The sequence below is a fragment of the Botrytis deweyae genome, assembly GCF_014898535.1.
Source record: "Botrytis deweyae strain B1 chromosome Unknown BDEW_006, whole genome shotgun sequence".
Classification (NCBI taxonomy): Eukaryota; Fungi; Ascomycota; class Leotiomycetes; order Helotiales; family Sclerotiniaceae; genus Botrytis; species Botrytis deweyae.
In genome coordinates this window covers 1,088,393-1,113,739 of record NW_024066213.1, presented here as the reverse complement: position 1 = coordinate 1,113,739, position 25,347 = coordinate 1,088,393, and the positions used below count along the sequence as shown (strand labels likewise).

Sequence of the window (25,347 nt, the reverse complement as noted above, 5' to 3'; positions counted from 1 at the left end):
AAACGAGGTCAAATTTCGGGGGTTTTGTTTAAACAACGCCAGTTGCCAACAACTACCAGCATCATCAACATCGTCATTTCAAAGATTTCTAGAAACGTCAACAAAAAAGTCAAATCGAGTTCAACAGGCCATGCTGAGAAAGGTTTCATATCCACTCCACTTAAATAATCACGCTTTCTCCATTCCCACGTTTCCCCGAACTGTCCACATTCTACCCGGTACCCATCCCATCCCATCTTATCCCATGCTTCTCATTCCCCTTCCGCCCCCTCCCTGAACTCTTCTTATGATCCTAGTTCTTACTACCCACCAGACCACCTACATTTTAATACAAGACCCATGAGGATTGGTCGCCGCCTGAAGGAAGTGAATTTTTATTCCTAGGAAAATCCCGAGTTGACATATATGTAACTTGGCTTAGAACTGCGTGTATCGCAACATCGCCTTATCGATATTGTTGTATTCGAAGCCGAGAGTTGTTAAACATCTTACCCACAATCCAAAGGACAGCAGCACAATTGAACCAAAACACAACAAATGTTAGCAACTTACGAAATCCGAGACACTAGATCCAAGTAGAACGAATCCCATCATCATACGGTTGAAAATTGAACAATCTCGATGGTTGTATGTTTTGCGCTTGCGACAACTTGATAACAATAGCAATACAAAACACCACACAACACAACAAAACAATCCCTTACGAACGAGGAGGACGATTGTGCATCGCAATTTTGCCTCTAGGTTTTTAGTTTCGAGACTTTGGACTTATCTTTTGGGATGGAATATTACATTTTATAATCCTTTTCTTTTGAAATTTTGTATGGAATAGGAGGAACAAATCCGAGGCTTCATTGCTTACCTCGAGACGGAGGCTTTGCTGACAGGACGGCAAAACAAGGCAAGACAAGGCAAGGCAAGGCAAGGCAAGGCAAGAAGAAGGTTGAAGCAGTGTCGCGGCATCGGAATCGGAATTGGTAGCTCTGGTCGGCAAAGCGCGTGGAGAGTAATCATTTCAATTCGATCGAAGCAAGGAGGAAGCTAAAGGGAAGAGGAAAGGAAGAGGAAAGGAATTACCTAGTCAAGGCTCATTGGATATTCGGTCGTCTGTAAGAACACCTTTTGATACCCACTTTGGGACTCTCTCTTCGATTTCCATCTTCATCATTCTTACCATTTCATTACTCATCAAATTCTCTTACTTTTTACCACTTTGCTTAGATCTCTTCTTCGTTATCAAAGTTTTCTACGGTGCACTTATTCGCCGTTGTACACCTCCAGCGATCATTCTTCTCATCTACCTCTTAACTCCATTACCCTTTCAAGGACGGTGGTCATTGTTCCCGTACTACTTCACTCGCTCACGTCACTCTTCGACAATGGTCCTGGGCGTTTCTTCTAGTTCCAGTTCCAAAGATAGTCAAACTGCATCGGTGCTCTGAGATTTGAAGTTATTAGTCATTTGTCAAATCCAGAATACACTACCTCCCAGACTAGAGCTGCCCCATTCACACTTGACCTCCTTTTTCTTTTCCTTGGTCATTACATCACCATATTGAATAAACTAGAGTTTCTTCCTTGGGAGTCAGGCTATCTAGTCGTCCAATTAAACCACACCCGAGACAATTCCATTCTCTTCCAAGTTTATAACACAGATCACATTTTGAGGGAGGGATTGGCTCATCAACTTTGTCGCATAGTAATTCAATCCATCGCATGAAAAACTCCAAAAGAATTTGAACTCTCGCAACCACCTGCCGAACGCGGAAACCAAGGGCTCGCACCGTATACGTCTTCCTGCACGCAATACGAAGTTCACATGAAACTTGTGCTGTTGACTATAGTTCTAAAGTATATTCAAAAGTGCATACTAGGCAGATATTGGTTCACGATACTGGCAGACGATCATCGGCATTGAATTCCACAGTGCGAAGTACCAACTTACAGTCCTCTTAGACTCGGGATTTATTGCATCAGAGAGTTTTCCACTCGCTATTCCGATATAATTTTTAATTTAAACGAATTCCGCAAGCTCTTTCCAAGTAACCGGCATCTCAGATTGAATTTCAAGAATATTGGCAATATCTTGAGGCTCAAGCGAAGTCCAGAGTCATTCCTTGGCCAAAAGACGGACTGCCCCTAGCTACTTAGGTAGTTCAACCACGTCTATCCTTCCGACCCAATCAGTAACGCAGCGCCATCCCAACAGGTTGCGGAGGCTTGATACGCCCAATCAGAGAATTAAATCAAGCAATTGAGTCACCCTCGCCATTTAGCGTTTTATGTAGATGCCGTGGATTTCTTAGGCGACCTCTTCCACCAGCTTTGAAGATATAGACATATTCGAAGGGCAACGTCGGTAGAAACTAGCCTAAATACGAGGGCTATCTTGTTATAGTGTCCTATTGATCGGAGCATTTACAAGAGGGGGAGTGCAGCTTGAGAAAAAAGAAAATCGTTCGTCACGATAAAATTGTCGGCGGGCCATTTTTCGCAACTCTAAGAAAGACTCAGCCACAACAAGTACTGCTAGTCGATTTCAACTTTTATCTCACGGAAGAGTTCAAGGTGGATATTGCGGCCTCTATCGATCATCGTGCCAAGATTGCAGTTGTGGTCTACAATCATTTTAAGTGAGAGGCATCATTGTGCACTCAGCATTTGTCGAGGGAGGGCGATACTCTTTGGATCGACAGACTCAACATACTCACTGTGTCACTTGAGTTCGTTTTAAACCCTCTGTCGCTATTACTAACTGTTCAGAATCCACCAGTTGGAATATAAGATTACTTGGATGCGCTCTTAGCGAGACAAGTTCAGCGACAACACCTACCTAGTCATCGTCACTACAAAAGTATAACGCCAACAATTTCCAACAAACATTGAGAACGGCGCCAATAACGGCAATCTCCAAATCTCGATCCGAACACCACACAATATCATAACGTTGATTCATATCTTACGTACCGACATACTTTACCTACCTATCTATCGACGTACTATCAATGACCTAGTCACCAATCCGAATTTCGGCATCATCTTATTGTCTATCCACCGACGATCATCAATTATTTATCTTCCTTTTTCTTCTCCGTCGGGACATTTCGTGATACAGCTGCACCATCCTAGAATTGATCCAAATCTCAATTTGTTACAAATCCATCATCTTCAAATCATTAAAGTCGTCGATGTTCCACGATTTCTCCATATATATCATTACTATTTTGACACCTGGGTATAACGATAAAGTGTTCATATTCCAACTTGCGGAAAGGGCAAGACACACTAAAGACGGACACTTTCTATGCTTGATTTTTTTGACAGAAGGACACGAGTACGCAAGAGTGGTTGAAGAAAGTGGAAATCACCCGGAACGAATCATACCCTCGTGCCCGTCTCTCTTTCTTTACCCCTCTAACCCCAGGCATTCCAGTCTGCAGGGAAAGGGAGTTTTCAGATCCCAGTCCCATCACAACGGTCAAGCCAATTTAAAGGACGAACGATTTCCAATCAACCCTACGCAAGTTTTGAGTTCTTAAATACCTGTTTGGGACTAGCAGACCTTCTACCTCGATTGCTATTGGCGTGCTTCGAGAAACTTTGGCTACTAGCTTGGAGATTGAGAATTACTACCCAATTCAGTTTAACACCACACACACACACACACACACACTCTCTCTCTCTCTCTCTCTCTTACGCACGACTTCCTTAGTTACTGGGCTCACCTCACTTACCAGCTAGTACTTGACTTGGTCAATTCGGAGAATAAAGTATCTGGACAAACTTTATACACAATACGTTTTCTGGGTATCAATTCGACACTAAGTGGGGAATTGATTCTTTCGGGACTAGTCATCTTTTGCTAGTGAGAAAGTCAATCGTCTTTCAGTCTTTCGGGTCGTTCATCCACCAACTCTACTAGGTACTTCCCACATCCTACTTGCCAAGTATCGGGAACCTTTACCCTGAGGACTTTAAATAGAACCAGCTTCCCCTCATTCCTCCACTCTCGACCACAACATATTTTTCACTTCTCTCCTTCCCTCCCCTTTATCAATAGTAATCTTAATTCCTTCAATTCTTCACATCCAAGCAACTATTTGCAGCTGGGCTGTCGCAAAAATATAGATTACATTCTTTAACAATTCGGTTGGCACACAACTCACAACTCAAACTCACAACTCACAACTCAAACTCACATAATCTGACATTGCTTGTGCTCCAAATGTCGTCCTCTTTTACTCAACACATCAGACCTGCAACAAAGCACCAACAGGTCTCTCGAGAAGAGGATCCAAATCATCATCAGACTGTTCAACCTTCACCAGCAGCGGAGACAATTGATCGTTCACTTCGTTACCCAGGTTTGTCAGAACAAGATGCTCTGGATCGCCTCGACGCTCCCACAAATACGACAGCTTCATATGCACCAGCAAGCACTTCGTCAAGTTTGAGCGCGATTCTCAACACTGCATCCCCATTACCGCCTTTTCCCTACCATGGACCGCAAGACGATCGACTTATGGGAAACGCCGGGAATCGTTCTCCCCCTCCAGCTGGACAAGACACTGGGGTAACACATACACCAACAAGCGGCGCGAATCATTCCTCTCTTCCAGCTGGACGAGACGCTTCGGGAGCACACACACCAACAAGCGCTGGACCAGATCATTCTTCCCGTTCAACGGCTTGGGAAAATACACCAGAATATGCAATAGAAACTAGATTTCCGTGGCCTAGCTATCACCCTCAAAGTGTCTCGGATAAGTCCATGTCTGAACGTGCACTGTCAGGTGGCAGATCAGATTATCCCTCCCGCCCAGCGGATTCAGAAAACCACCGAGCATATGCATCAAATAATGAATCGCAATATCCTCGCAATGCTACCCAAGATGTTTCTGAGAACCGCACATCGCACGATGCAAACCATGCCCATCAAGGTGTCCCAGATGATCGCGTGTCACGTCGCACAAGCTATACTTCCCAAGATGGTCCAGACAATCGCACCCCGCACCACCCAAACCCCCAATTCCCTGCAGTCGGACCACCTGGCCCGTACAGTGTAGCACAATCTTGGGACTCGAGCACTCGTGCATCTGCATACCAAGAACCCTATCGTCCCTATTTAAACAATGGACCACATTATTCTGGACAGTATCAGGAGCCTGTTCAAGATGGCAGATCCATGCCGGCAGGATACGATGCACCTCCTCACCATTCTTTACCTGACGGTGCAGGCTATTCGCAACCTCCTCCTCCTCCTACATATCGTCACCATTCTTATCAAGATAGCAGAGGCTACCCACAACAGCAACCCCCTCCTTTAACTCGCCACCATTCTTTTAATGATGAGAGAGGCTATCCGCAACAGCAACACCCCGCTGCACCTTCTCATCATTCTTATCAGGATAGCAGAGGCTACTCGCAACGTCAACCCCCTCCTGCGCCGGCTCATCATTCTTATCAAGATGGCAGAGCCTACTCGCAACAGCAACCCCCTCCTGCGCCTGCTCATCATTCTTATCAAGATATCAGAGGCTATCCGCAACAGCAACACCCTGCTGCACCTTCTCATCACTCCTATCAAGATGGCAGAGGCTACTCGCAACAGCAACCCCCTCATCCACCTCACTATCCTTATCATGACGGTAGAGGCTATTCGCAAGATCAACCCCCTCATCCATCTCACTATCCTTATCATGACGGTAGAGGCTATCCGCAAGATCAACCTCCTGCTGCACAACCGCCTCTAAGACAGAGTGCTCCTAGGCAAAGAACCGCAATCGCATGCAAATATTGCAGAAGACGCAAGGTATGTTCAGGGTCTTCCTTCTAAACAGTTCAATTTGAGATGTCATAAATTACTAGAAAAATAATCAAAACAATGCTGACGTCATGAATAGATTCGTTGCTCAGGTTTTACTGCTGATGGCTCCGGAGGTCAATGTACTAATTGTGCCCGCTTCAAACAGGAATGTGTTTTCACTCCTGTATCCTCAGCACAGGCATTTGTACCTCTTATTGCCCTGACTGAAGCGCTTAATGGCAGAGATACGCATTCGGGTGTTTATGGTGCTTACGGCCAACCACTACCAGGTGACCCCGCGAATCAAAACCGTACAGAACCGTACCAAGGATATCATCCACAGCAAGCCGCGCCCGGGCCACCAATGGCACACTGTCATCAACAAATGCCACAACAGGTCGCCCAATATGCGCCCCAACATGTGCAACAGCCAATTCCCCAAACATATCTCCCGCCTATGAACAGATCGCCCCATGATCGGGATACCTTGCCTTCTCCAACAGGCTCAATACCCCAACAAGCACCTCAAACATATCTCCCTTCTTTTTCGAACAGATCACCATATGATCAGGGTGCTACTTTACCCTCTCCGACAGGCTCATTGGATTCTCAAAAGCGTAAGCGCGAGGCAGATGAGCGTCACTTTGCTAGAGCGGCCCCATCTGCCCCTAGTCAATTCTCCGGATACGACCGAGACAGCAATGCTCCGTACCGCATAACAGGTCTTCAGGAACAATACCAGTATCGTCCCTCCGTCCCATCCCCTCCTACTCGCCAATATGGATATCAACAAGGAGAGAATGTTGCGGCCCGCCTGCCAGCATTGCAAGATGGACAACAATATCGTTCATCAGTTCCATCACCTCCTTCCAATCAACAATATGGACACAAACAAGGAGAGAATGCTCTAGCATACCGACCTATGGAAGATGGCCGACAGTCCACTCAATGGGCCTCGGTAAACTCGAATGAAGCACCACGGAACGACCCTTCTCCCAATGGTTCATCGTCATCTTTTCATTCCCAGAATGCAGGCGGCAATCACCAACCTAGTCAGGTATCTCCTCATCGAGCCGAGTCTTCCCAGTTTCCTCTAGCATCCCCTGCTAGAGAAACTGAACGTCCTAATCAGATGAACATCGCAAACATTGTGGAACGCGATGACGACGATGTTGACCGAAATATGCTCAGACGTTTGGGTAGTAATAGGTCTTAGAGACTAGTATCTGAATTTCAAAAGAATTCACACATCAGTGATTTTTCTTCATGAAATTCTTCTTTTCTGAGGGTTGCCTTGTGGTGCGCCAAAGAAACTTTATTGCTAGAACTAGCTAGCTGATCATTATTGTATATTGATCTGAATATTCTATTTATATAGTATTCCCAAGACTGGAATATATCCTTATTCGCATATTTTTGTCCCTTTCTATAAGGAGGAATTGTCCCCACCAGAACTTGAAATGTTCTTGTCTTGTATTCATTCTCATTTATTCACAATTATATGTTTTTTTTTTCCACATTGTCAACCTCCCACGATACAATAATACTCCCAGCTTTGGGAACGATGCAAGTAACGGAGGCTGTTACATTCTATTTACGAAGTTCAAGAGAGAACGAACAAAACCCTCATATCAGTGAGGTCTTTTACCTGGGGATCGGAGTTGGTTGCCGGTTTCGAAAATAAATAGAAAGGGATAGGCTTGCCTCACGGCATCATTGTTTTTCAGGTGTTATCTCGGATGCTTTTTTGTTTGGGTAGTCCCAGGGTGGACTCTCTCAGGAGGCACGGATGGGGTGGTGATTTTTTCAGGAGGTTTTTTGATTGTTATATTTTTGTTCTGGCACACATTGTCGGAATTTCCTATTGCCAACCCTCGGAACTTTGGATACTCCTCTTGGGTATAGGCACAGCGCGGGGGCGATTGACCACGCAGCACCTTGGTTTTCTTATTAGTCTTGCATATATAAAAATGGGACGTGTGAGATCCTTATCAAATCTCATGGATTGAAGGGGTTTGGCTTGGTGTATCGAGTTTTTGCATGGATTGGAATTTTGCATGGGTTTGAGTTTATATAAGCTCCAAGCGGTGCCACATGAATGAATCATTAAGGGCGTGAATTGGATGTTTTTGGGTGGGGGTCCAAATGGATTCATGATATGAACTATCGGACATGGTAGCCAGCGACTTGTTATTGTCTCATCTGCGAAAGATGGAGCGGAGCATACACAATATACGTTGTTTCTTTAGTTTGCTATAAAAAGAAATAAAAAAGTTTGAAAATGTTTTGAATGGTTTCTTGTGGTTGATGATTGTATGTGATTGTATGTGAGTGTATGTGAGTGGGTATGTGGGTGTGTATGTGAGTGTGTATGTGAGTGTGTATGTGAGTGTGTATGTGAGTGTGTATGTGAGTGTGTATGTGAGTGTGTATGTGAGTGTGTATGTGAGTGTATATGTGAGTGTGTATGTGAGTGTATGTGAGTGTGTATGTGAGTGTGATATGAATGTAATTATAATGATATATACTAGGTATCTATGTGTATACATGTATATATAAGAGATGTAAAATAGTCGAGCGATCTTCGATATACCTATCTATGTATCTATGGTTCTCACTCTAACTACCTAGTTAGAGTATGATACCTGGGTAGGTATCTATACCTTCCTACTTTTCCGGATCAAGATTCTTGTCTTTGATGGTGTATTTTTTTGTCACTATTTTGCTTTCTGCTTTCTGCTTTCTACTTTTTACTTCCTGCTTTCGACTTTCGACTTTCGGCTTTCGACTTTTGGCTTTCGACTTTCGGCTTTCGATTTTCGATTTTCGATTTTCGATTTTTAATCTAGTTATACTCTTTCTTTCTCTCTGTAGATGGGTAGGTAGGTAGGTAGGTTGAACGAATAGGTGGATGGATTGGTGGATGGATTGGTGGATGGATAATATATCCTCACAACCTATCTTATCTCATCTCATCTCATCTCTGATTCTCATATTCTGATATTCTGATGTTCTGATGTTTTGATGTTTTGATATTCTGATATTTATCAGTTGGGTTGGGTTGAGTTGAGTTGAGTTGAGTTGAAATAAATTAGGGAATATATAATTGTGATATGACTTTGTAAGAGTTGAGAGGGTTGAGAGGGTTGAGAGATTTGAAATGGAAAGAAAGGATATAAATATAGATTGGAAAGTTTATGTGAAGGTAGGTGTGTGTGTATGGAAAAGGAGGGGAGGGGAGGGGAGGGGGTGAGGTGAGGTGAGGTGAGGTTGGAGATTATGTTAGAATGGGTGGATGGATTGGTGGGTAGATGGATGGATGGAGAGATTGGATGGAGAGATTGGATGGAGAGATTGGATGGAGAGATTGGATGGAGAGATTGGATGGATGGAGATATTTGTGATAATAGAAGTGAGAATGAGAGGGCATGGTATGGGTAGTATTCAGAAACACTGCGATTGGGATGGGGATTGGGATGGGGATTATATAGGGGGTAGGTAGGTAAAGGGAGGTGAATAGGTGTGGATGGGTATTGGGGGTTGGTGTTAAGATAATTGGATAATTGGATTATATGGTGGTTTTGGGTTAAGGGGTATGGGGTAAGGGAAGATGGGGATGAGAGATTTATGGGGAAAATAGAGTATTATAAAGGATGATAAGAATAAAGGTTGATAATGGATAATTATTTTATATTGAGGTAGTGGTATAAGCTACAAGATTACTGTAGAAATTGTAAAAGTATCTTGGGAGGTGAGTTGGGAGGTGAGTTGGGAGGTGAGTTGATTGGGATTTGGGATTTAGGATTGAAAATAGGATGGGGGTAGGTAGATAAGTTGGTAGATAGGTAGTTTATATAATTGCTAGTTTAGTTTATATAAATCCTCCATGTATACCTACCTACTAATGCGTCTACAGATGTCCGTCCATCTCGAGATCGGATTTCTGATTTTGTGGTACGAGTGAGATTAGGATTAGATATTAGGGAGAATTGTATTTTTCTTTCAGGAAAAAGGTTATGAGAGGGGGAATTCGAAAGGTGTGTGGGAACTTGGTGTGTTGGGATATGATGCATGTACTTGTCTGTAGGTATGGAGATGAGAGATTGGAGGGAAAGGGTGATGGTGTCTAGGATGTCTATCTATAGTGTCTGGGTATGCAGGAGAATTTCTTCGAGAATATATTCTTGCACTTCGTAATCTAGCTTCCAGTACTCGTTTCAATTTCCTTGAGAATTTTTCATCATCTCACTCGGCTTTTTGAGATTTGGCCGCCACAAAGAATGCTTTACAATTTGACACCTCTCGCCATGAAAACTGCCCTCTTCATATCTTTTCTTCCCCCCTCAACCCCAGTTCCGTGGAACACAATCCCTTTTCCCAACACCATATATCCAAAATCCGCACCTACACCTGCATCTACGAAAATCTTCTTGATTTCCTCCTCAGAAAATCCATGATGAGTAACTGTTTCCTTCGCTTGTTGAGCTTGTTCGTTTAATTCCTCATGAGGTTGATGAGAATTACCATGATCATGACCATGCTCCCCATGAGCATGAGGATTTCCATACCCATCATGACTTTCAAAATCCACCACCGCCAAAATTCCACCTTTCTTCAACCTCTCTCCAATCTTTCTCGCTGCCAAGGACGGGTTTGAGAAATGATGGAATCCCAATCCCACAACCGCAATATCAAATTGATAAAGATCTTCAATCTCCAGTTCCGGGGTCGGCTCAGCGGAAAGCAAGTTTCCTTGATGAGCAAACATTTCGGATGGAGAAAGTCCTTGGTTGGATGCGCGCGCGTTGTACTGCGATACCATGGAGGAAGAGAGATCGATACCGATGGCGCGGGTGATGGTGGGAAGTAGAGCACGGGTGATGAGACCGGTGCCGCAAGCGTAGTCGAGGAGCTTGACGGTATGCGCTGGGGGAGAGGTCTCGGTGACCCAGTTGGCCCCGATGAAGGACATGGTGCGGTCTTCTTGGATGATGGAGATTAGTTGTTCCATGGTTTTTTGGAACCGCGTGTCGTAGGTTGAGGCATGCGTGCTGGGTTGGAGTTAGTGGTGATTGTGATTGTGTGAGAGAGTAAAGGGGTGGATATATGTATGGTAAATGCATGGCATCCATAATTGTAGGAGAAGACAAATCTTTTCCATCTCGTGAACATTGGTTCGAAACAAGAAGCAATAGCCTCAGCGCTTGCCAGAGCAAAAAATCTTCATCCCACAAGACACAAGACATGGGACCAGGGCATGTAAGAACAATCCCATTTCCTCATCATATACTCTCCAACCCAACAGATAATACGTACTCCCAATGTTCTCTATTCTTCTCCGTCACATCCCCATCATGTGTATGCTCCGACATTTTCAATGTAGAATTCTTCTCAAAAGCCTCAATTCTATACTCAAATTTTCCAATCTCGATTCCTCCCAAATAATATCCGAGAACCAATGATAATAAAATGACAAAGAGGATATGATAATAACTTCTAATCATAAATGTCTATTCCTTCCCACAAAGAACAAAGTTGCAGGACACCGGTCGAATGTTCGTTATATTTATATCGTAGGTTTGTCGTGCTTTAGTGGGGTGTAACCATAGTGGGGTCGAAAGATTCAAAGAATGAATGGGGATCTCGCTTGTCGGAGAGCTTTCGGGGACTTTTTGACGTACTGGGATTAGACAGAATAGGGGGCTTGGGGGAAGTATGGAAACAAGTCTCCGAATGTATGAGGGTTGTGATGCAATAACGTCTACGGGTCGGAGAGTTATTTTCCCCTTTGTTGTATATTTGAGAATTCTGTGAGGAGTAATTGAAGATGGGGTTCTTAGTGTTTTTGAGGTCGAAGTCAATCAATTCCATGGGTTGCATACAATACAATACTCGCGCTGTGTGAATTATTCCCTACTTGAATTACTTTTGTTATATGAATTACCCTAATGGCATAAATCAATCTCATGAAACGAACCTTTCTCATTTTGGGAAATACTCTCGTTGGGCAATTACTCTCATTGTATGAAAGACTCTTGTTGTGTGATTACTCTCATTGTATCGACTATGTAATTATAATGTATGCCATTTTTCTTTTAAAGTCAATGGAGAACTCCCGAGTTTATTGGTTGATACCTTCAGCAGTAGGTAATGGGATAGCCTTGTAGAGCAAGATGAGCGCAGAGTGAGATTCTCCACCACCAGCAAGAGTAGCAATCTTCTCAGCATCGACCTCTGAAACCTTGTCATCGTTGAACCACCACCACTTTCCATCTTCCTCACCACGTACGCCAGTCTTGCGGTCAAGTGGTCCTTGCTTCTTCACATATGAAGTGTAATGACCGCTATCCGCACTAGAACCTTGATGGGTAACGATACCACGAAGTTCGTAAAGACCAGACTTGTTGGCTCCGTCATCCTTGGCAAGCTCTGGGTTGATTAACGCATTCAACTCCTTCTTGGCCTCCAAGATTGAAGCAGCTTTTTCCGCATCAATCTCCGCGTCGGTCTTATAAACAACATCCTCCATTTCGGTATCACCGTCTTTAGACTTAGTCTCCTTCTTCTCATCTTTCTTTGAGGAAGATGATGCTTCATCGACAAGGCCAGCTTTCTTGTCAGCTTCTTCTTTATCGTGGATACGCTTTTGACGCTTGCGAGCACGTTCAATATCTTCCTCTTCCTTTCGTACTTCACGAACCTTGTCCCTGACCGGGATCAACATTTGCTTGAGCTCATCCGTACAGAATTCTACTACGTCCAATTCATGAGGAAATGTAACCTTGCGCATAATCTTTGCTTTCTTTTGAGCCTCGCGTTTCCAGAAGAATCGAACGAAATGGACAGTGAGGTATTTGGGAAGACGTGAGATTTTGGATTTTTTGGTAAATATGGCATCGCGACCAAGGACTTCAGATCTCTTTTCAATCTTTTCCTCCAATCCTGCGACCAGTCCATCTCGAAGGTGATTAGTTGCGCCAGTGATATGGCAATCCAGCTTCAAGAAAACATCATTTCCTTTGATTGGTTGTTCGCCTGCGTCCTTTGCACCTTGCTCATCACACTCCGTGATAGATTGGAATGCTCCCGCCATATATTTGTCAACAAAAGAGACCGACGTAGATGAAGATCCTTCAGCGTTTCCACCTTCACCAATCTTTAAGCTTGATCGTAGTACCTGGAGGATTTGCGTCCAAGCTTCTTCAGCATCTTGTTGTGCATAGCCGTGGCCATTCTTGGCTTTTTCTTGAAATTGTGGGAAGGCTTGTCGTAGAGCGTTGAGATAAATGAGTGGCGGAAACGCCTCTTGTGTTTCTGACATCTGCGTGTACAAATCTCGCATTGCGGCTGTCAGATCGAGCGATTGGGGTCGACTGAGTTGGAATGCATTGAGCATGTTGTTGGAACCTGTTTCAGATGGTGTGAACTTCTGCAGACTATCTTGCAACTCTGGAATAGCTCTGAGAGTTTGTAACGTTGAGTTGAGATAACATGTATTTCCCAAGTTTTGTAATCCGGCTGGTGTTGCTCCAACTTGTTGTGCAGCTTCTGCTTCGGTCATATCTTCAACAAATTTTATCGGTTCCTTTGGCTTAGAAAGTGTTCCTCCCTCTGCAGGTGTTCCCATCATCAGAAATGTCTGTCCTGGCTTGGCGCCGATTTTCGAAAGATCAGTGTCATCTTTAAGTTGCCCGCCTTTAACCAAGATCTTTTGTCGTTCTGGCTCAACGCCAGTGAGAGAATAGAGCTGATATTTTAGGGTTTCGCCGTTGGACGTAGGATCGAGCTCGATATCATATTTCTTGCCTTGATGCTTGATAATGATCGGTATATTCGACATGATGATGAGGGGCTCACGTTTTGTGAAAGTTGTTCAGAGAAAGGTAGGTAGGTGGTAGGTAGACTTGTAGATAAATACCTAGCAAACGGGACGGTTCTCTTAGCGCGCCTTACGTAGCTTTGTGGGATGCCTGACTCCACCATGTAACCCGACCCGATTACCAACGATTTAAAACACTTAATGTCTTGGTATAGTTTATGTCACTCAAGGATACTCACGATATTTGGAGATCAAAGGATTAAGAATATGATGAAATAGGAGGTTTCAATTCCTTTCCGCAAATTCCAATTCAAAATAATGATTATCTGATTTGATATCGATTATTGAACCAAGTGAGATATATTTGGTTGGAAGGTTTCCTTCGTCCATGCGGCTTTTTCCGTCCGGGGCTGCTTGACTCCTTGACGATTAGAGAGAAAGCCCCACCAAAGCATCGACAACACGTACGGCTGGTTGGTACTGTTAATGACATCTTCTTATTGAAAGGAGGCATTCGAAATAAGAAACATCAACGAGATGGTATGTAGCAATCCCAAATTCCTATCATTATAGCTTAAAGATTTTAAGAGTGGCAGAATTTTACTAAACTAAATCCTGCAGTCTCAATCATTGCGACCTTACCTTCAATGCGTACGATCCTCCTTGACAGCAGCTCTATGTCTCTCGAACTTCGCATCCCAGACCTCCGAAAGGCATAATGTTCCCGAAATTGAAGCTAAGACTTCACCGGAAGTTCTGTTAAATTCATTGACAGTCGCACGTAATGAAAATGAACGAGTTCTCATTGAACCCAGTATCAACAGTGTCCGAATCAGTATCAACATCAAACAAGCGGACGAAATTGAGCACATTCTCGTACACAAATTCACAAGGTTCTTGACTCAAAGAGCAGAAGCATTCTTCATTCTTAGGAGGAAACCCGTTAAGGTGGGTGGCAGGTTCAGATGTGCAAGGGCTGGAGGCTGATTTTGAATAGGGCTACGATATCTCGTTTTTGATTACGAACTTCCACACAGAGGAGATGTTAAAGCATAAGCTGGTGGACTTCATCATAGAATTTATGGAGGAGGTCGATAAGGAAATCTCGGAAATGAAGCTATTTGTGAGCTTTACCTTCACCTAAAATCAGATCGGTCACTGACAGGCAATAGTTGAATGCTCGTGCAAGATTCGTTGCAGAATCGTTCTTAACACCAGTAAGTCATCCTGCAATGTTTCCTACATTAACTAATGTAATACCTTCAGTTCGATTAAGCTCGGGGCTGGTTTTCGGAGTATACAACATTGATAGTAGCATATTTGAGATCAGCGGTGTGGGAAGTCGACATTTTGATCCGGCGTTTCGGAGAATAAAAGATCTTATAAACAGGCTATCAGCTGGTATCCAATACCTTGTATCATTTCTGGGTGAACGAACATATATCATCAATGCGAGGGACATGCAATCTTCATTTGAGGTCTCATTTCATCTCACGGCTCTGACACGTTTATTTTCATACACTCTTCTGAATCGATTGTTCAAGTCACGGTGGTGTATCTTCATTACGCCGTGTTATGTAGTCTTTGTACGGTGCAGTGAAAGGGGTCTGAAACGAGCTTTGTGGGATCTCGAATGGAATCAAATTACTTGAACCTACCCGCAGTAACAGCCTTTGACTCGTATAAGCTCACTATAATACCAATAACCCGGGACCAAAATGGACGACCTTGAGCTTCATGATTACCACTTGAGCCGTGTACATTGATAGGAGCACTTGGCATTTACTGAACTTACCCGTTGAACAATTGCCATGAATACAACATGTGACCGGTATAATATGAATCACGCTAGTGATGCATCTGCAAGGTTGTCATTCAAACACCGACTTTTCTAGAATCCCACCATCGCTATTATATGCGACGATGTTATCTTCAACTTCAACAGAGAGTGTATATTGTATACTTTAGTCCATACCATGATAGATGAATCCCTTAACCTCTTGGATTGAACTGGCGATGTTGAGGATATTCTACCTAATAATTCCGACTGCATCTTATTACATCTCTAGCCAATAACTCGACAAATGAACCTGGACCTATGGTCAAACTCACCACTGGCAATTAATGAATCAAATCTAATTGGTTCGAGTTTGCGGCGTTAAATACTCATGCATAAAACTACACCTCCTTCGGCTCCTAATGGGCCTTTGAAAGAAACAACTGTGTCAATAATGCCAATGAATGGTTGCACATCACCTGCACTCCCTCCAATCGACACCTCAAATTCCCCGTTTTCTGCAGACCTAAATCACTATACGCCCGTCAGGGGTTCCAAACCTTCCTATAAACCATTGGATATTGATAGAGAAGATATTCGCCTTCTCATTCTTCCATGCGCCGGCTCCAGTGGCCAGAACTATGAATTTATTCATGTTTCTCTACTCACCAATGTGAAATATGAGGCATTGTCTTATGCATGGGGTGATTTGCCTGCAAAAAAAACAATTAAGATTGATAAGACAGATTACTACGTGCGAGACAATTTATTTGCAGCACTAGAAGCTCTTCGTCTGCGGAGTCGGCGGCGTTATCTGTGGGTGGATGCTGTATGCATCAATCAAGAAGACTTTGATGAGCGCAATGCGCAAGTTGCACTTATGAGTCAAATATATGCGAAAGCCGATGAGGTTATTGTGTGGTTGGGGAAAGCTGGAAGAGATTATTGGGGCGCAATGACTTTGCTAGACAGTCTAGGCAATTCCGCAACGTCTGCGAAAGAGTTATCGAGATCCATAACAGAACATGCAGCTGTTTCTCATGTAAAGTTTTGGACTGAATTGTCTATGCTGTGCCACAGGCCATATTGGCAAAGACTTTGGATCATACAAGAGGTAGTCCTCGCTTCAAAAATCAAAGCGCACTGCTCATCATTAATCTTTGATTGGGAGCGCCTAGATTGGGTGTTTCGACGAATGAATACTATTCAAGAGACAGCCACAAACTTATATGTTGGTACATCGTTAGCTGGAGGCGGCGATAAAGGATACTTTAGCTTACTCCAGACACTGGAAGCTATCCGAAATAGTGTACCATCTCGCTTATCCAAGAGGAGACAAGAGATCAAGGAACGAATCCCCTTGCTAGATCTTTTCCTGACTCACAGTGAAGCATTATGCACCGATCAAAGAGATAGGTTTTTTGGCTTGTATAGCCTTGCAAAGGATTGTTGCACCAAGGCCACGCCTGCAGATTATAGACAAACGTTCTTCGAAACTATATCTATGGTTACTCTGCATCATTTCCGCCGCCATACCGATAAACTTGACGTTCTTCAGAAATATGAACATTTCCGACAAACTCTTGCGAGAACGATGCCCAATTCAATTCATATCGTGCAAGATTTCCTCGATCATAATCCAGATGCTTTGGAAGGCCAAGAGATAATGAAAGCAGTTGGAAATGTTCGAGGATCTATTGTGTATATTAGCCCACCGCTAAAAAATTTATGCTTAACAGACTATCTTCGAGATTTAGACTTTTTAGACTTGAATGCAACTCCACTCATTGAGGATCAATTGCGTTACTTCTTTCATCAACGCGGCGGTAAAGGATACTTTCACAATGATCGACTTCATAATATCGATGATATTTGCAATTACGGGAGTCGTGAGAAATGCTCATTTTCAGCCTTTTACTTGAAAGCTGCCCCTAGAGTCGAGGATATCGATTTGCTGGCTTCTGATGTGTCAAGCCCGCGTCAAAAGTCGGTGCCACCAGGAAAGAGAGATCGCATAGTGAATCAACTAATGTCCTCGTTCAATCAAACCCTCCATGAAGCAAAATGGAAGGCAGAGCAATCTAGCAATACTACACAAGTCAGGTTGTTCTTGGAAGAGAATGGGATGATAGGATACGTATCAGACAATGCACAAATTGGCGATCTCATTGTTCAGTTCCGCGCTACAAGCACCGCTGTAGTCATGAGAAAGGAAGGGGATCAAGGTAACATTGTCGGAAGAGTATGCGATCTACTCGATCGCCGTTCGAAGCATGGAAAGTCACGACCTTTTGTATGCCAAGATCAAGAAATTGACGAGAATGGATTTGATGTGCCACCTCAGTTAATATGTTTACGCATGAAGCTTTCAGCCTTGCGGATGTTGGCCAATGGAAATCCAATGTATAATTGAACAACTACTCTCGATATTTGGGAAATGCATTCTCGATTCGTGAACTCGGGGTTTATAGATCGAGTGAGAGCGAACAATTTTATCTCTCCAGATTTTACACCAAATTTGGGAATCTCAAAGTAGTCCCTCCAATTGGCTCGAAGGGTCGAGAAACGCTTCAAATAACTTGCAAAATAGACGGGCAGGCACTTTCAGTATCTTCTTTTCTGGAATGTAAGGATGTTTCCCCATTCATCTTGTCAAATAACGAAATATACGGAACAGAATTTCAAAGATTGACCAAAGCAAATCCATCGGTGGGATTTTACTCAGCATCTTGAAGCCACACTAGAAACCCTCGATTCCAACTTTTATGAGAACCTTCGAAGCATTACCCGTGATCAATAGTGTCTTTGGCCCCAAGTAGATACCCATCTAGTCGCGAGTGTCGCCGCGTCTTATTGTGTATCACTCATCAAGGAGATGGGTATCTGGGTAATGTTATATAAGGCATTCAAAAGACAATCTTTTTTCATATTCAATATCAAGATAGAAACACGAGCAAAGAGGAAGAAGCCTTCAGGACAATACGGATAACGGACAGAAACTCTTTGATGACAAGGGTGATTTATGTGTTTGACTTTCCTCGACTTTAGCAAACAGCCTTGAGCTGACTTATTCTGCCAGAAAATGCTGGTCGTTAGATTTCATCGTCTTCAAGTTTTAGCGGATTAGATGATTTTGAGTCTTCCGATGCGGCTGTCTACTTGCACAACGCGCACAACAACCTTCGTGAGACAGAAGATCACTTAAATGCAGGTACTATCGTTATCACTGAACGAAAGACAAAATGTATTCCGCAAGCAAATTTTCCAAACTTCAACGAGCTACCACGCGAAGTACACGATACGGCTAGGGAATATACATTATCGAGCCCGCGGCCAGGCCTGGTAACTCACGCAAATATATCCATCCTCCAGTCTTTTCTCTGGAAAGGACTAATAGAAAGGCTGAGTAGGATAGGAGCTTAGATTTTGTCTTAGGCTATAGTAAAATATAGACTGTACATTGACGACGCAGGCTCGTGCATGTTCTTTGTGGTCAAGAGCTGTTGAGATATGATTTGGCTGGAAAGATGAATCGCAATTATGCTGGCAATGTATCATACAGTACAACACGGTACCAGGTAATAATATGGGTCTTGATGATATGTTCATGAACATTAATACTATGCATGTCTTCTTGAGATTTGTAATGAGGTTTGAAACTACACTTTAGTCGTTGTGGTATGCTTATTGCCTAATGAGCTTTCTAGAAAGGGGCAGATACTGCAGCCAAGGGCCCAAGGCTGAGCTCCACTATGAAGTCAATACGAACCTCGGCTTCAACCGCTACCAAGGAGGAATCCATTCGAATGGTAGTTGATGGTCAATGTCAAAATTAATGATTCTGGAAATAGATGATGAATCCACTTCTTGTGATTGTGATGAGAAATTGAAGTTTAAAAAAAGTTTCAGGGGTTATGTCGGCAAATCTGAGTGAGACATGTGAGTGGCCGTTAGAACATCTCGGCCCGCTTTTGCATGAACCTCGGTCAAAAACGATTTCCTTATCAAAGAACATTTGGTTAGGGATTAATAAAACATGAAAAGTATGAAGTTGTTTTCGAAAAAGAATTACGATATTACACTCTAATATATATTTGGACCTGAGTTTCTACAATAAGGAACTACGCCTCATTCTTCAGAATAGACTTCTCTCTCTCACATTCTTTCTAATTTCAAGCACTCACGATAACAAGATGACTGATCGGCCAACGCTTGTTCCACCTCCTCCTATCAATTCCTCGAAATCTGCCATCGAGAATGTGTTAGAGCTTCGGGAGCTGAGTCAAATTGCGCCAGTAAGCACCCGATTTCCTGCAATTCCGTGCAGACTGCTCAATGGACCTTTGAATCTAACCTCTCTCTACCCAGGATATCTTCACGAATACTCACCCCTTATGGCATCCCCCCGGCGCACGAGGCATATACGGAGGGGCAATTATCGCACAATGTCTTGCAGCCGCACAATGCACGGTCCCGCATAACTTCACGGTACACAGCATGCACTGCTATTTCGTTTTAGCTGGAAACTCCGATTTGCCAGTCATGTACTACGTCGAACATGTCCGTGAAGGCCGCTCGTACGCTACTCGCACAGTACAAGCACGTCAAAAGGGCAAATGTATATTCACAACCACTATGTCATTTGTGAGGGAGAATAGTGGAGGGAAACAAAAAGTAGAACATGCGGTTCCAATCCCCAAGAACATCAAACCACCGAATGAGGATGAAGAGTTGTTCCAGATGGAAATGAGGACTGATAGTCCATTTGTTAGTCAGAGATTCGAGATTTTGAATGGGGAGACTGGGCTACCGCATGAAAAGAGAGCCAGGCAGTGGATCAAAGCAAGAGGAAGGATCAGTGATGAAGGTGGACATCAGGCACATTTGAATGCATTGGCTTATATGAGTGATAGCTACTTCATTGGAACTGTTGCGAAAATACATAAGCTATGGAGATATGGCAGTGAAGAAAAGAAAAAGAAGGGAGAGACTGCAGAAGAAAACGGCCACGATAAGTATATGAGGAAATTGAAAGAAGCAGAAGGCTTCGGGGATGATTTGAATAATGAAAAGAGGAGGCCAGAGATTGGTATGATGGTTAGTCTAGACCATACTATATATTTTCATGAGCCTAGGAGGTTTAGAGCAGACGAGTGGATGTTTTCGGAGATGTCAAGTCCATGGTCTGGAGATGGGAGAGGAGTGGTTACCCAGCACATGTTTACTCAGGATGGAACATTGGTTGCTACTTGTTTTCAAGAGGTAGGGTTTTTCTTCGCGGAATCATATTGAGCATATTGCTAACAAGTATTGTAGGGTGTTGTGAGACTTAACCAAGACGGAACAGAGAAAGCCAAAATCTAAGGGAATCTTTGATGTAATGATATAATTCTGAGAAGCCCGTTACAGAGTACAATAGATAGAATAATAAGGGGGAAGAGAATGAGGGACGAGCATTGAGCATTGAACATATGCAGAATTGTGTTTTAATAGACTTTTAGATTTTCTTTTCGATACCATTTCGTACGTTTTGGTTCTTGGGGCAGCTCGAGGGCAAAGCGATAGACATCCCAAAGAGACGGAGCATTAGATGTTCTAGATCTTGTTTCTGATATACTACTCCTTGTATTCTCATCCGAAAACACATGGATATAATGAAGTCTTGTCAAACTGCACAAATACGCACGGCTAACAGAGAATCTCTGCAGACTTCAGTCTTCAGGTCTTCTGCATTGACAGTGCATTGACATGTGATTGTGGATCATCTAGCTGAGCTGTTCTTTGACAACAAGTTTCATGCAATCTATGGCACGTTGTTAGTAAGTTTAGGAAACGAACACGACAGGTACTTTTATTCTCACCAATGTACCTTCAGAGAACCCTTTTCTTCAACAGTCTCTCATTGCTCATTTATTTGATATCGTAGCCTTGCTTATTTGGCTCTTCAGCCTCGTTTACGTCATCCCGGAGCGTTTGGATTCCGTTCACCGAAATCTTGTTTGTACAAAAGTATGTATGGTATAGCCTTTTACAGCCTTAGCCTTATTTGATGCCTAGCGATTTTAATTCAACTCCCAACTCAGACAACCTGGAAGTCTCGGTCAGCAGGGTCCAAACAATTTCAATATTAACTTATTTCAGCTGACGACGTGTTCGTGATAACAGTTAGTCACACACATTTGAGACTTGTTTTCAGAATAAATCTCACTTGGACAAAACACTCGATTCGCCATTTAGCAAAACGTTGCGATTGTGCGAAAGTAAACAAACCCCCGAGATTCTAATTTGAATTCTTGCGCCGCGTATTCAATGCATGCCATACGGCAGAAATGCCGTCCCAAGCATCAGGTTCTTATACTGAAATGCTATCCCAAGACAACAAAGGGGGCAGTCGATGTCAAGCCAAATTCAAGCGAATTGAGTTATCTCTTGTTTTACGCCACGACACGAAGGAGCAAGGTGCAAAAGGTCGGGGAATTTCTGGAGAAGAAGACCGCAAGTGATGTTTGGAGAGCTAGAATAGGGTTTGTTTATCCGTCCAAAGTTCAGCTATGATATATGCTGATTGGGAAAATAGAAATGTACAGGTTACCCTCCAGATTCTGGCAGCCTTAATCGAAAAAGCACCCCGAGACCTACCTCTGTATGCGCCTTACGTTCTTAAGATTTTCAATATCATACTTCGTGCGCAAGATGTCACCATGGTGGAATCCTCAATCCCCACTTTCCAGGTCTTCTGCGAGAATCATGACATGGCAAGTCTTTCCGCGGATCAGGAATACCTCCACCAATACGAGGAAATCGTGCGAATTTACGCGTCATTCGCCTCTACAAGAACACAGACAAGCAGTAACCCTCAGAGCGCGCCGGTCGCTATTAGATGGAGGGGTCTTGGCTTACAAGCTGTCAAGAGCGTCGCATCTTCCGAAGCTTTGTCTACAGTGGCGGGAAGACAACTAGACGTTATCGTGCCGATACTGTTAGAGAATATTTGGACGGATAATGAGGACTTCATTGATATATTACAACAACGAGCTGAGACAGAAGATCACATTGGAACAGAAAAGTCATTGTTAAAGAGAAGAGCAAGCAATGCGACGGCCAGAACAGCTGATACAGAAGGAGAGAATGCTACCCCTTTACCTGGAACAACTGCAGACGTAGATAAATTGGCAGAGGAAAACGTTGGTGTTTTAGCTACACAATGTTTGAAACAAATCTTTGTCGTCAACAATCGAGCTCAGATACATGGAGCTACGACAGCCGTATTAAAGTTTATTGCAGACCGAGTTTCCCAGAAAGAATCTGTCATTGAGAATGGTCCAAACGACAATTGCAAAGGATGGGCACCACGCATTTTTGAAATGATAGCCAGATGGACTCCAGTTCAAGATCGATATGTCATTCTGGTGACGGCCATGGATAGTTTGGTGCGGGCTGACCAAGTTGAGGCCACTCTTATGCAACAGCTTGTTCTTGCAACCATGGTAGACTCTTTACTCAGATCCGATATCAACCTGATAGGATTAAGCGTAATGGATGTTTTACTTGGGCTGATACAGCACATATTGATAGTTCTCCAACTGGGAAATGTCGGTGGGCCTCATCTTCAGCCAGACAACGGAGCCGATGAAAAAGTCGATGCTGGTGCTTTGCATGCGTCAATTGCATCCGAACCCGCTCTTGTACCAACAGGCACTAGGAAGGATCTTTTAGCCCGTTTACAGAATTGTCTAGGAAATTTGGCCACGCACGTTTACTATGCAGATCAAATATCTGACATGGTATCAGCGATCTTATTACGTTTGAAACCTTCGACACTATCACCAGTTCCCAGCACTGCTGCAGCAATTGAAGATCCAAAATCTGCTACAGAGGCTCTGTTGTCTGGTACTAATATGACCGAAGATCCTAATACTGATGGATTTTTTTCGTTTGATACAGCCAAGATCACAGCTCTGGAATCAATAAAGTTGATTCTCCTTGTGGCAAGTCAAAAGACTATGACTGCTGGAAATCTGGGACGAAATAGAGTTCCAATCAAGACTTGGGAAGGTACACAATGGTTATTACGTGACACGGATGGGCGTGTGAGAAGAGCGTACGCTGATGCATTATTGACGTGGCTTGATCGGGAAGTCACCAAGACTGATCAGCAAATCTTTGATGATAAGCCGAAGGGATTGGCGAAGAGTGCACGGGATGAATCATCCACCAATCTCACGAAGAGAGCAGTTTCGAACGCATCAAAAGCAGAGAAACCCTCTAGATCGTCATCCCGGACAACATTTTCCCAACTGCTACATCTTGCCATCTATGAGAATGCCTTGCAATTTGTAGAATACGAGAACGATGTACTTCTACTACACCTTCTTCTCACAAGTCTTGTCAAGCATTTGGGAGTAAATGCGATCAGAAGCGGATTACCTATGATGTTTCGATTACAAGAAGATATAAAATCGTTTGAACTCCCAGTTCAAAAAGTCCGAATCGGAAGTCTATGTCATGGATATTTCTGGGCATTGTGCGAGAAGTTCGAAATTGAAATGTCACCCGTTGGCAAGACAATCCAAGACGAAATCCGTCAACGTCAAAAGGCTATGTTTTGGGCTGATAGCATTCGATTTCCTCCTGTTAAACTCCATGATATTGGCCCACAAGGGAAAGTGGTATCTCAACAAGAACAAACTCCCAGTTATGCTGGAGCCGACTCTTTGTCAACCTTTGATGACAGGTTTCAATTGGTCAAACTTATCTCATTATCATATGCAGCATCTCTAAGTTCTCCTCCAAGCAGCCCCCCAACATCTCCTGGCCGAAGCTTTACCCATCCAATACTTAGTGCGGATGTGCCTTCGTCAACACGAGATACCATCATACCGGAAAGAATCAAGGAAGAAATGATGTCAGAATGGAATAAGGAATCTGTGATTGCTGTTGCGCAGGAAACTAGCAAAACTGCCTCAATCAGTGGGTCACGTGCAGGTACAATGACCACTGGCCATCGTAATTTCCTTACTATTAATGGACTCGGTAATGGTAGTAACAGTGGAACAGCATCTCCTACTGGTGCTCAAAATGTAAAAAGTGGGGCAAATTCGACATACGGAACCGCTAGCGGGATTGGTGCCATGCACAAACTGAGAAAAAGTAGTGGGCATTCACATGCGCCTACTAGTGAATCAAGCCGTGGGTCAGTAACAAGGGTTGATCAATTAAAACGAGTACTCTCGGGTCAGACAGCACCTTTACCAGCTACAAGGGCCGGCGCGCCACAGAGTGATGCAAGTAGTGAGAGCATGGTTAGTTATGACTTCTCAGCTTCAGAGATATCTATCAACACGTACAACCAGCAGAATAGTTCGGGTGTAGAACGATCTGCATCTATGCGTTCGACCGGACGATCGAGATCGAAATCACGAGATAGAGCAGATGCTGCACATGATGGCACAACAGTCCCCCCTGTTCCACCACTTCCATCCTCGCTTGTGGGTGAAAACATATCCATTCACGACCAAGCGCAAAATCATTCGCCCGAAGCATTTCGAACCGGTCGAAGCACAAAAAGAAGCACAAAGAGTAGAGCTGGTGGATACTCAGGTATGCCATGGGGTGAAGACAATGGAAAGGTGGTAGATCTCCAAGATCTACTGAGTGGTATTGAGATTGGTGGGGATGGAAAAGGAAATGTTGGTATGCCACCTTATTGAGGTGTCAACTTTCAGGGTTTCTGGAGATACAGCCCGTTTGTTATATTGAGACAAGATGATAGAGTTGCATATAATTCATAGTACAGATCTGTATTACTATACCTCATTTTGTAAGCATGGAGTTTTGGTTGACAACACTTGTGGAATATCTACTGCTGGGTTGAGTCATAGCGATTGATTTTGAGGGAAAAGAGGCACATACGTCTTGCAGCAAATAATAATAAAGAAAATGAAG

The 25,347-nt window shown here is 43.5% G+C and overlaps 7 protein-coding genes across 7 annotated transcripts; 5 read left to right on the top strand and 2 right to left on the bottom strand.

The window, feature by feature from the left end:
* Positions 1-4,225: 4,225 nt before the first annotated feature.
* Positions 4,226-7,022, top strand: EAE98_003545 (uncharacterized protein; the record flags this gene model as incomplete). The annotated part of the gene is made up of 2 exons (XM_038951165.1): positions 4,226-5,812; positions 5,904-7,022. 2 exons carry the CDS (start codon positions 4,226-4,228, stop codon positions 7,020-7,022), a joined length of 2,706 nt encoding a protein of 901 aa, XP_038812629.1.
* A 2,853-nt stretch (positions 7,023-9,875) lies between these two features.
* Positions 9,876-11,370, bottom strand: EAE98_003544 (uncharacterized protein). The gene is made up of 2 exons (XM_038951164.1): positions 11,123-11,370; positions 9,876-10,857 (listed from the first exon to the last, which is right to left on the bottom strand). Exons 1-2 carry the CDS (start codon positions 11,308-11,310, stop codon positions 10,092-10,094), a joined length of 954 nt encoding a protein of 317 aa, XP_038812628.1. The 5' UTR covers positions 11,311-11,370; the 3' UTR covers positions 9,876-10,091.
* A 557-nt stretch (positions 11,371-11,927) lies between these two features.
* Positions 11,928-13,646, bottom strand: EAE98_003543 (uncharacterized protein; the record flags this gene model as incomplete). Its single annotated transcript, XM_038951163.1, has 1 exon — positions 11,928-13,646. The coding sequence occupies one exon, from the start codon at positions 13,644-13,646 to the stop codon at positions 11,928-11,930; it is 1,719 nt and encodes a 572-aa protein (XP_038812627.1).
* A 516-nt stretch (positions 13,647-14,162) lies between these two features.
* Positions 14,163-14,900, top strand: EAE98_003542 (uncharacterized protein; the record flags this gene model as incomplete). Its single annotated transcript, XM_038951162.1, has 5 exons — positions 14,163-14,165; positions 14,247-14,573; positions 14,623-14,748; positions 14,798-14,842; positions 14,892-14,900. The coding sequence occupies 5 exons, from the start codon at positions 14,163-14,165 to the stop codon at positions 14,898-14,900; spliced, it is 510 nt and encodes a 169-aa protein (XP_038812626.1).
* An 893-nt stretch (positions 14,901-15,793) lies between these two features.
* Positions 15,794-17,815, top strand: EAE98_003541 (uncharacterized protein; the record flags this gene model as incomplete). The annotated part of the gene is made up of 1 exon (XM_038951161.1): positions 15,794-17,815. One exon carries the CDS (start codon positions 15,794-15,796, stop codon positions 17,813-17,815), a length of 2,022 nt encoding a protein of 673 aa, XP_038812625.1.
* A 1,780-nt stretch (positions 17,816-19,595) lies between these two features.
* Positions 19,596-20,766, top strand: EAE98_003540 (uncharacterized protein; the record flags this gene model as incomplete). Its single annotated transcript, XM_038951160.1, has 3 exons — positions 19,596-19,697; positions 19,771-20,664; positions 20,719-20,766. The coding sequence occupies 3 exons, from the start codon at positions 19,596-19,598 to the stop codon at positions 20,764-20,766; spliced, it is 1,044 nt and encodes a 347-aa protein (XP_038812624.1).
* Positions 20,767-21,711: 945 nt separating this feature from the next.
* Positions 21,712-25,112, top strand: EAE98_003539 (uncharacterized protein; the record flags this gene model as incomplete). The annotated part of the gene is made up of 2 exons (XM_038951159.1): positions 21,712-21,926; positions 21,980-25,112. 2 exons carry the CDS (start codon positions 21,712-21,714, stop codon positions 25,110-25,112), a joined length of 3,348 nt encoding a protein of 1,115 aa, XP_038812623.1.
* Between the last annotated feature and the right edge of the window lie 235 nt (positions 25,113-25,347).